This window comes from Alnus glutinosa, chromosome 10 (genome assembly GCF_958979055.1).
Source record: "Alnus glutinosa chromosome 10, dhAlnGlut1.1, whole genome shotgun sequence".
Taxonomy (NCBI): Eukaryota; Viridiplantae; Streptophyta; class Magnoliopsida; order Fagales; family Betulaceae; genus Alnus; species Alnus glutinosa.
In genome coordinates this window covers 23,867,521-23,879,449 of record NC_084895.1, presented here as the reverse complement: position 1 = coordinate 23,879,449, position 11,929 = coordinate 23,867,521, and the positions used below count along the sequence as shown (strand labels likewise).

The 11,929-nt window shown below is 34.4% G+C and overlaps 1 protein-coding gene across 1 annotated transcript; it reads right to left on the bottom strand.

Moving 5' to 3' along the window:
- Positions 1-987: 987 nt before the first annotated feature.
- On the bottom strand, positions 988-6,715 carry LOC133879338 (uncharacterized). Its single transcript, XM_062317860.1, has 10 exons — positions 6,593-6,715; positions 6,384-6,521; positions 5,716-5,749; positions 5,584-5,635; positions 4,669-4,764; positions 2,577-2,630; positions 2,379-2,444; positions 1,612-1,690; positions 1,420-1,534; positions 988-1,211 (listed from the first exon to the last, which is right to left on the bottom strand). Exons 1-9 carry the CDS (start codon positions 6,689-6,691, stop codon positions 1,457-1,459), a joined length of 696 nt encoding a protein of 231 aa, XP_062173844.1. The 5' UTR covers positions 6,692-6,715; the 3' UTR covers positions 988-1,211; positions 1,420-1,456.
- Positions 6,716-11,929: the final 5,214 nt, after the last annotated feature.

The following is an 11,929-nucleotide window of genomic DNA, read 5'->3' as shown; positions in this document are numbered from 1 at the left end:
TGTTAATAAATAAATAAAAATCAATAACTACTAGACCTTGCCATATTAGCTTTGTCAAATTTATGTAAGATATTTATGTGATATATATCATTACTCTATAACTTTTTGGGAAGCTCATAATTCTCTATAGAGCGTAATTCATTTTGATTATTGTATTTTTCAATAATAATTTGCCATCTTTTTTTTCCTCTTTTCTGGGCAAAAAGAGTAGAGATCTCTAGACGGCTAACCAATAAGGCATCTTAGTCAAATCCACCTTAAAAATGATCTAGTGGTAACATAGATTATGGAATGAAAAATGTTATATACTACACCTTCATTTTAGTAGGTTAATGTGGTAGTGTCCATCAACTTTTAAATTTTTTTATTAATAACGGTTATGGACATTGCCAGTAGCGGAGCCAGAATTTTAGCTCAAAGGGTCAAGATTTAAAAAAAAAAAAAAAAAAAACCAATATAAATAACAAAATAAATCAACAATTCAATTGTAGAGATGCTCTTTGCATTTGGTCTCTATTATTAGGACGGTAATTAGAAATTTTTGTTCTCGAGCAAGGATCTACATTAATGTTTTCTTTATGTTCTTTTTGTAGATATGCTCACCGTCGGGCCAACATTGGGCATCCGCCAGAGGCCCAATACCAAGCCATCCCCGGACCACCATTAGGCTACCACTAAACATGTTACGTTGAAACAAACAGTCATACTCATAATTCCCATTTGACCTTTAAATGTTTCTTCATAATTCCAACAAATGGAATGTCTCTTCATAATTCCCATAAGTAATCCATTTGTTCTATAATTTATCTTTCTCATAAACACCACCTTTTGAGTAGTAACTTTCATATGTATATCGACTTTTTTGATAAATCAGGTTAACATAAAAGCTTTTTATCGTATAGTTCAAAAATAAACGTACAACTATTAAACGACACTAATTTGAATCAATTCATATACTAAATTGTAGTGTTCATATATAGAGACAGATTATTAAAGGGTTTAAGCGCTAAATATCATTCCGACTTTGGTTCGAAATATATAAGAAAGTTTCTAAAGTGTGGGGAAATCAATGGATAGGAAATGTATTAAAAAACTTATATGGGCGGTGATGATGGAGTTGCTTATCCCGGTTGTTCTTCTGCTTCAAGTGCATGCTAATGACAACTCTTTGGGCCCATCTTCACCTCCCATCATCTTGGTTGATGATATTTCTGAACTCGACAAAGTTTTGTGTTATGCATAAAAGGTTATATATATTACAAGAAGACCCAAGCACAAAATTCTCATTTTCGTCTATAGAAGTTTTGAATATGGGTATGTCATTTGAAAAATGAAAATGCAGGAGTAATTAAGGTGATGGAAACATTGGAAAGACAAGATCATAGGTTACCATTTTGGCTTTGGTTATAACTTCAATACCATGTTCTTCGTTTCCAACAATCAACAGGAATTGCTCCTACGCCCAAAGCACTGTCAAAACCATAAATAGCACGATAGCCAGTCCAACACAAAACCCAACAATCGCCATGAAAGCCTGGAGACAGTTAAGGGAATGAGATACTCATAATTGAACAACATTAAGAATTTATTGATATTTCCAGTGTTGCATACCTTCCCTTTAGACTCGAACTTCAATTTGACAGTGAACCATGACAATCCTCTGTCAACAAAAGGTGCAAGAGCAAGAGCCCTGCATAAGAACCACGTCTATAGAATCAAAAGGCTGTTATAGTTAACAGAAAAAGGACTTTTGCTCGATCAGAATGGGTCTAATGGGATTTGAATCAAACTAGTAGTTGAACAATATCATTATAAATATAAGATGGGAAGAACAGAACATAAACCAATGTTCATGGCCCCATAGATGAAAATTTGTCACGATTGAAAACAATATGCCAGCATCAAAAGAAGGAATTTTCAAACAAAGTTCCCAGCAATACACGTCTGCGATGTAAAATAACAAAAAAAAAAAAAAAAAAAAACTACAAAGGAATACTGTCTCACACTTTCTAAGATGATCAGTTCAGTTACATTAAAGAAACGTCAACAGCACCAGATCTAGATTTAACACTTCATTATTAGGAGATTTTCCCATTTTTCTCCACCCCCTATAGTGTCCCTGTATCTGTTTCAAGTACCAGTATGATTGAGTGACCATAACTTCAAGAAATTCAGTCACAAAATACAATACAGAACGAAAATTAACAGCAAATCTCAAAAGTTCGATCCATAGGTCAAATGAGTTATTTTCATTAATTGAACCAGCCGGATTTGACATTTAAACAAACTTGCAGCAAGTCTTGCTTATTCAAGAATGTAGAAACATCATGGTTAAATAACTAAATTAAGGAAGAAAATTTTGAGTTCTAGCAGCTCACCCGCCAGCTCTTACAAGCTTGGTAACTTGGCTTCCAGCCCACACCATGGCCATTACTTTGAGGAATCTGCAAATTACAAAAAGTTTCAGATCATTTATTGAATTCTTTTGAGACAAGCATAAAATTTTTCAGAATATTTATGCTTCAATATATTAGTCCATTTATGCTTTAGAAAAATATTAATAGAACTGTAGTCACCTTTCAACCGCTGCAAGATATCCCATTCTTCCAGGTGCAGGAGCAACATAAAACCTAAAAAGCAAGAGTAGTTTGGAGAATACAAATAAAAGAAGTGAGACACCTTCTCTGTACATTTTACAGTTAATTTTTCAAAAACATTGATATTCCAAATATTGCTTGTCACCATATGATTCTTGAATCACCATTTAATTTGTAAATTAAGTTACATTTATTCTTTGAATATAAGAAATTTGGACTGTGGTGCATTCCTTTATTTGATTTCTTTCGTCCTTTTCTTCATTATTATATTTTTTTTTTCTAATCGACAACACATGCTTCAGAAACCAAGCAAAAGAAAAGACTCCCACAACCAAATAATGATGATTATAAATTAGATAGCAGGCGAATATAGTGCCTAAAATAAAATTCTTTTTGGGCTGCAATACTTGAAATTCGCACCAAAAAGTATACAAGACTTAAACAAATTGAACTTTAAAGCTGAGTTACAATAGCAAGCTCTGGAAGTGAACATGAATATCAGTCACCCATCCTTTTATCACCTTTTATTACAGAGCAGAGAAACACAAACTTCCAATGCTGGTCAGATATATTTGATTGAGGACTATGGAGGGCCGGAAAATGTCAACCCATAAAATCAATATGAAACCCAACTATATACCCAACCTTAATATGACCTCTTCCATGAAAGGTTTCACAAACAAGCTTTTCAAGAGAGAAGTATTTTTTTTTTTTTTTTTTTTTTGGAGGGGGTTTGGAGATTAGATGGAGACCCAAAAGTTGTCATCCTGTGGCTGCCAACAAGGGGAGACGTCTCTGGCTAAATCTAGCACATAGCTGCCTCTAATTACCTCTGGTTATTTGTTTGATTTTTATATCTGTTAATATCCATAAGAGCCACCTATCCTTGCTAAATGGTGAACATTAAAATAATTCATGGTTTAATAAAATTGGCCGATTCCAATATGGAAATATGTACAGTTAAAAGTCGTCTATATCAACAAAATCAGATTCTGGTATATACCTCAATGCACTGAAGCAAGTATAAAATACTCAGTAGTGCTGTAAATTCACAAAGATTAGGAGAATAGTGTAATGAATAGTGACAAATTGGTTCATGTCTATCCGTCAATTTGGACTATGGCCAAACACTAAGAACTCATATCAAGGAAAAGTGTAAATTACATCAACCTCTCTTGAGGTTTACAGAAATGTCAAGGACTTATCTCATATTTTCAGAAATAATACTCCAACCCTTCAATTGTGTAATCCATATAACAGATACACCATTACAACATTCTTATATTCCTATGCCATTACAAACTGTGAATGTATATTCTTTTTTCAAATTAGATTCCCAAGCAAAGTAATTTCAAGGGATGGTTACGAACCTGACTAGTTAAAGGGTAATCACAGAGAGAAAAAATATAAAATAAAAGCATTTCAATGAATTTTAAAAAAATAACAATAAAACTCAGCAGGCAATGTAAGGGAGGGAGAACCAGAGAGATAGAAGTGCTCAAGGTCAAAAATTCTTCTTCAAGGATGACTGTGCAAGGACTATCCCAAGGGCAAGTTAGTCATGTGAAGGTTTTCAAATATTTGTTCAAATATGTTTTTAAAAATGTTCTGTTACCGAAAAAAGCTATTAGCTCCCTTGGGGGTAAAGTGTCGTTTCTAAAAATAGGAAGTAAGACCCTCACATTTCTCCAAACCTTGAGGGAGGTTAGTATACTTTACCCTAAAGAAAATAACAAGCAATTAGAGTTCAACAAAGGAACCTCGTCATAAAGTACAAGCAACAGAATTTGACTAAATGGTTAAATATTTTAAATAATTATTTTTGAGGCATTTACATATACAAAAAATGCCAAAACTAACAACTTGTAGCTAGACACAGAAGAGTTCCCATGTTATTTTTATGGCAGGATGTAGGAAGTCCAACCTAGCCAAGGTGATGGCTTCACAAAAAAACAATAGCCGAGGTAATGAATAGCATTTATGCATTATGTTTCTTCAGATGTTAATGTGTACACCAAAAGAAATTGGCAAGATATTAACAAATTCATATGAAAATCATAATTTCACAAACCAAACCAAGAGAAACGCTGTAAGATAGTAGGCAGTATTCAATAGCCCATAGGACAATATTCCTGAAATTCCATATCTCTTTAATCTCTTCAACATCCTGCCAAATTGAACAAACAAGAATAAGCTCTAACTTTGAGTAAACATACCATGTCACAAAGAAACCAAAGAAATTAGACATGCATCCAAATATACATTTCATTTCTTCTTTTTCTTTTTTTCTTCTCTTCTTTTTTAGTTTTTTTGTTTATTCTAATGTTTGTTACTCAAAGAAAAGAAGAAACCTTGACACACACACAGATTTCCCTTTTGATACGCAAAAGAGAAAATGAAAAACGAAAGGCAAGGATGAGGGATCCATAAAACTCCACAGGAGTGAAAAAAGAAATAAAAACACTTCACAAATGCTTGGTTAGATGGGATTACAACAGCTAAGAGACCTGAAAGTTTTTGAAGAATTTGAACATGATGGGGGCAGTCCGTCAATTGTAACATCTTGTCGACAACAAGAATTCAAAGAATAACATCTACAATATATGACTCTCAATGAATAGCTTTTTTTATATATATAAGTAATTGGCCCAAGGGAAGGGAATATTCGAACAAGTGACCTCCGCTTCATGAGGCATAGTCCCCAATCAATTGAGCTACCCCTTTGGATTATGACTCCCAATGAATAGTTATTAGTTTGATTTGCAAATTCCAGCATGCATTTTGTCCCATTAACTGGAAAACCTCTTGGAACATTTGCCTTCTAGCACATTGACAATGTCATAGAGGTTAAACTGCACACTCAAGTCATGATGTTAGATCAATTGGGACCCAGAACACAATAGACTCACCATCATCATGTCATTAACAAAAACCAGAAGTCTTTAGCATATTGACCCAAAAATATCGAAAGGCAAGTAGTAAGTACTCATTGGATGTGAGCGATCCTCCTTGACTGCTTTCATTCTTCTCTGTGGAACCTAAAAAAGACATGCAAAGGTGTAAACTTTTCAAGATTCAATTTGTAATATATCTTTTTCTAGTTGAAAATGCCAATCACCTTTGTGGTTCGGACCATCCGATATACCATAACCCTAACCACAAAAAAAAAAAAAAAAAAAAAAAAAAAAAAAAAAAAAAAAGAAGAAGAACAAAATGTTTTAATCAGAATAGATTTCAGTAAAAACTCATTAGAGAATAATAGAATTACCACACTACTTAACTCCTTTACGAAGATTTTAGCAACAATTACAATAATAAAATATAAATTGCATTACATGAAATTCTAACCCCAAACGAAACCACTCAGGCTGAGACACAGAAGATGGAAATGCAATAAGCTATACAGCACTTAAAATGCAATGTATACCAAAAAAAAAAAAAAAAAAAAAAAAAAAAAAAAAAAAAAAAAAAAAAAAAAAAAAAATCTCAAAACATCAATGCCTCAATAGAATTACCAGAATACGCAACTCCTTTACACAATTTTAGTGATAATTGCAATAAATATAATAATATTACAAGAAACTCAAATTAAAACTAAACCAATCAGGCTTCACACAGAAAATGGCAATGTTATACAATAAAATCTCAAAACAATCAAAAGCGATAACTTTATAATCGGGCCGCGTGTAAATTCAGCAAAACAGACCTAATGCACACAGTAAAAATTTTACCACGAGATGAAAATCGAAGGGAAAAAAAAAAAAAAAAAAAGAGTGGAATGCTCACACTGTTGTCGCCGTCAATTGAGCGGACTCTGGGTGGTCGAGAACGGCTCAGATTAACTGAGGAGTTGTTGAATTGGTGTGAGCAACAGCGCCTGGAAAGCAATCTAGGAATGTTCGCGGACGAGAATTCATCGAAACCCTTAAACCCAGAAGAAAGAAAAATAAATAAATAAATAAAGAGAAATGGAGCATAATGATGGTTATAATTACCGGGTGACGATGAAAGACGGGCAAAGGGTGACCGTTGAGCTCGAGTGAAACAGACATGAGGGCGGCAGAGAGAAACTTTTTTGTGCTGGATAAACTCATAAAAGGTTTAATGCTGGAGGAGAAGCATTCTAATTTCTAAAAAAAAAAAATCAATGTGTTATAAAGAAATTCATATTCACATTACAAAGGTTCAAACTTCAAGGGGAGAGGGAAGGGAGAGTAAAGAAATTCATATTTTTAATAATCTACAAAAAAAAAAAAAAAAAAAAAAAAAAAAAAAAAAGAGAGGTATTATTAACATGCCAATGTGTATCTTTATAAATTTTGTAATATTTTATGCATGCTTTTTAATTAATAATTATGTTCTAAGTCTAATATTTCAGGCGAACGTTTATTACATTGAGGAGGAAATTTCAATATTAAAGAAATTATGATAATTCCCTTAAAAAAATATTTTATGATAATTGAATAAGATTGATATGTACGGAGGGCAGACAAACGAGAATAAAAGTTTGACTAATGATTCAGAAATTGGTGATTATTTTATAGGTGACCGGCATAATCATGTTTGAGTGATGATCACAAAAACAACTTCATTAATGGTGTGGATAATTTGTGATTTAAATTCAGTAAGGTAACTAGGGAACAGGAATAGAGAGGAATTGAGAGGATCCAAATGGAGATGATTCAAATTCGTGAAGTCAAATGAGGCAAGTGCCTTCTAGTACGTACTAAGGACTATGATCTACATATATTTCAACACAAAATTCTCAAACAACAAAATAAAATAAAATACAAAGGGAGAAAAAGACAAATTCACTAGTGCAAAGTTTTTATTTTTTCACTCTCAAAATTGACCCATTGCAAAAGTGTAATTTATTTCGAATGAGATATTGAAGGGTTTAACTCATCGTATTAGGACCACCAACAATTTACTTACAAAATTGCTCGTAATTTAGCAGCACATGTGAGAGAGCTCTCATAGGATCCACTTGTCTGAGTAGGTGGTCGTGAAGAAACTTAATTAAATGAAAAGTAATGAATTATCAAATCAGAATTGATTACAATCAAATATGATTACCTAAAAGATAGGAGATGATATCTAACCAGAATGATCTGAACACAATCGAATTTGATTACAATAACATATTTTAACCTCCTCCTCTCAAACTCAAAGCGAGAGTTTGTGAAAGCTTCATTTTTTATTTTTATTTTCAAAAAAAAAAAAAAAAAAAAAAAATCATCTCTTTTCTCTGTTGCGGAAAGGAGATTTGGTGTGGCAAGCATAAAAAACTGATTTTGAGATCTACCACAAGACGTTGAATGAAGTTGATGAGATCCTGTGTAGTAGGTATAGAAAACTTGATGTGAGTTCAGATGAGCAATAATCCTACGCACCACGGAGAAACTTAGACATGGGTTCAACTAGAGACAGAGGTAATTGGCAATGGTGGCCAGAAAATTGTCGAAGATGGAGGCGGCCGGCAACGATGGCCGGAGATAGGTTACTAAGTTACTAACAACAAAAGACCGAAAATGGGTCACAATAGGCCAAACAACTTGGGCCAAAAAATGGGCGAAAACAAGCCCAACTTCGAACGCTAAATGGGCTAGCAATGAGCATAAAATGAGTCCAACTATGGGCATTAAATAAGCCTGAGTCATCAAATAAGACCAACAAAAGCAAATTATTAGGCCAACAAATGGTCAAAGGGATGGGTCGTAGGACAAATTTTTGGCAGGCACTAAACAACATGTCGTTTAGGTGTTTGTTGTTGTTTAGGACAAATTTGGAAGAAGGTTACCTCCGCGTAGGACACCTGGCATGATTGGCCAAAAATTTAGGAGGCGCATGTGAGCGCGTGACACCTTTGTTCGGGCTGATTTTTGTGGCGTTGTGTAGATTGGCCAATGATCTTTTGGGTGATGTGTTCAAAAGCTTTATTGGATGCTAAGAAGACAGGGATGCGAGACAAAAACATTGTTGAATGGGGGTGAGAATCACGGGAGAGAGGCACCGTTGGAAAAAGGGAGATAACAAATGTTGGAGTCTACATGGTCATTTGGGATCGAACACTGGCATTAGCCGATAGATCTGATATCATGAAGAAACTTATAATTAAATGAAAATTAAAAAAAAAAAAAAAATAGATACAATGATTTACGCGTAGCTTGGTGTTAGACACTTACATCCACTATTAGGGAAGAGCCCAATAAAGTGACATTTTTGTTCTTATTGCTTGATTGATTTATATTACAAATAAGTTGAAATAACTCCTATTTATATGTGAATTGGGGTTGGTGAAAATGATACAAGTATGCTAAGGGGAGATAATATCACCTAAAATGATAAGGGATGATATGTAATCAAAATGATTTAAATACAATCAAATTTTATTACAGTCATATATTCTAGAAGCTAGGCAGTCCAAAATTTATCTTTTTTGAGTAGGTGAGCTTAGCACTCTAATTAGGTTGTAAGGTCCCTTGCTTTGTCACTAGACTTTTGTATGATCTTTTTGTTTTTGTTTTTTTTTTTTTTTTTAATAATCTCCAAAACCTTAATTGCTAAAAAAGAAACCCCAAAGGGGATTACAACAAGGCCAAAGTCAGAACAAATACAAGAACATAGAAGGTGAGAAACTGCCCGAAGGCTACATTAGTGCCCGTAGGCCAATGTAGTGAATAGAGATGAAGAAACTCCATCCACTAAGTCAGGAAAGATCCTGGCTTGAAACAACTACCAAAAGGTAGACTATGAACAAAGATATAAGAATGTACAAATAAAAACAAAAAACATCAGAAATCTAGCACCGAGAGAATCGCCGCCGAAGCTCAGCGCGTGTAGAGCACGCTCATACTCCAGGAACCCTTCCAGCATCAAACGACCTCTAGAAGCCCAAAACGACACTAAACGAGGTCGGATATGCAAGTTGTGACCCTCAGGCGCTACCCAAAGGAGGATACTCCCCCGCGCGTGCTGGCCACACGCTGCACAAGAACGAGCCGCACAGCCCCGTCGAGTGACTACCGTGACCGGAGGAAGCCGGCAACCACTAAAGAAAAGCTCTTGTCGACAAACACCCAGCCGAGGCTTAAATATCTAGCAATAAAAACAACTTCACCTGAAACCCACCGACATCCGCCATTCCCACAGGCCAGAGCCTGAAAATCTTTCTGCTTGCACCAAAACAACATAAAACAAAGACAAAACAACATAAAAACACAAACTTTACCGGATCAAGCACTGGGAGGGACCAAAAGCTTCACAACCCTAAGATTGAGATAACAAAACCATCCACCACCGGAGACCAGTGGGATGACAAAAGCCACCCTAATTCATGAGGGCTAGGGGAAAGACCAGCACCAAGATGAGGAGACTTGAACCCCCCCCCCCCCCCCCGGGGGTGAGCAAAGCTCAAAATTTTCTATAAGCCACCCTAATTCATGAGGGCTAGGGGAAAGACTAGCACCAAGATGAGGAGACTTGAAACCCCCGGGGGCGGGCGGGTGAGCAAAGCTCAAAATTTTCTATCCCTATCCCTAGGACCTTTCAGACGTTTTCTCCCAAGCTAATCCTATCTTTTTGTTAAGAATGATTAGAATTTAGTACTCACTTTTCCTTGTCGCCATTTGCTTTGTCACTAGGCTTTCACTTCATTTTTATTTACACAATCGAGGAAAATGAACCTTTATCTAATAATGGGATCCCTACTGTGCTTGAGGTAAGTAAATAATTAACCTCTATCCAGAAATGTCCAAATTCAGATGATAGGTCGACGTCAAATGAACCTTATCCAGAATAAACCATTTATTCATGCTGAAATTGTATTATCTTCGGTTATAAAATCGAGGGAATTGAACTTTCATCCATATGCTGGACCTATTCATGACCATAATATAATCTATTCTGGGTTAAGCATGATTGAATACTTTTTTCTTTTTCTTTTTATCCTTGGGGAAGAACAAAAGACAAACACAAAGAAAGAAAACAACGAGACAAACAAAATGAAACAAGAGCGGAGAAATTATACTTATTATTCTTGTTAAAATGTTTCACATCGCTAAGATTTTTTTTACCTGAGCATTTTATAAGTCATAGCATCCCCTCCTCTTTCAAATTGTCTTTTTCAATCTTTTAATTTTTGCAATGTATACGCCAATTTACAATTTAAGTTGCACTGTCCTCTTTCTGCGGCCTAAAATGATAAAATACCATGTATAAGATTTTTTTAAAAAAATTACGGAAATCAAACGAAAAATATAATTTAAAAAAAAAAAAAAAAAAAACAACTATGAAAATGATGCACATTTGGTTGGGGGTCTATCCTGGGTCACAACATTTTAATCTAACCTATAAATCACCTTTTCTGGGATTCAACAACAAAATTGTAACTAATTCGATCTCATACTCATTACTCGATGGGGTGTCTAAGTATGATGCCAAATGATACAAAATTTAAGTAGAATTCATTCTTAAATACAGGCTCGGAAGGATGCCAAAGAACTTATATATACATGATTAAAATTACATTCAAACCATATGAAACACTAAATATCGTAACAAATATGTTCGACAAGTGATTCAAATTAGAAATTAGCAAACCAATTATAATCCCTTCAGTTAATAATAAAAAAATAATAATTAAAAAAAAAATATGATTCTATTACAAAGGCAGTAGGTACCACCCGCAGTTTAAAATTTTGTGTTCCTAGTGTCTAAAGCGTGGTGACCACAAGCTCATCTTTCACCCATTCTTTCGTTCAAAAGCCCAAAGAATCTTCACATACACCCCACGTGTGTGTGAGCTTCACGCACACGTACGGCTTTCAAGTTGGACATAAAAAGGTCTAAAACAAACAAACAAACAAACAAAATCTTGACGGTCTTTTCTAGGCATTTTTTTTTTTTTTAGTTATATAGTAAAATCAATGCTCTCCAATAATTGAACACTAAAAGCCAAAATTTCTTTCAATATTTTACTCAAACGCGGCGAAGATTAGTTTCAATTAATCGATACGCTAAGACTCATATTAAATATTACGCCTGCTAATTTTTGACACAACCAATAAATTTAACATGAACTCAATATAAATTTAGTAAATTAAAATCAAATGAGTTAAGTTAGAATTAACCTATGTAGTCTTATACGTATGTTTCGACACAATCCGAACACAAATTGACAACCCTTTATAAAAATAAAAATAAAAAATAAAAACCAGCTGAAGGTTAAGGTTCGGGTTTTAAAAAAATTTATAATCATGCCCTGCTCATACATAGACAAATTCCCTATCAAGTATTACAATAAAAGGCATCATAATTCGCAACTCCCACAA

Bases quoted from the DNA above. Each gene is read 5' to 3' on its own strand.
- LOC133879338 (XM_062317860.1), bottom strand. From the start codon at position 6,691: ATGAGTTTATCCAGCACAAAAAAGTTTCTCTCTGCCGCCCTCATGTCT. The intron at 2,631-4,668 runs GTTTGTGAAATT...CTTGCTTTTTAG, and splicing joins ACAGCGTTTCTCTTGGTTTG to GTTTTATGTTGCTCCTGCAC. The intron at 1,691-2,378 runs GTGAGCTGCTAG...GTTCTTATGCAG, and splicing joins AAGCTTGTAAGAGCTGGCGG to GGCTCTTGCTCTTGCACCTT.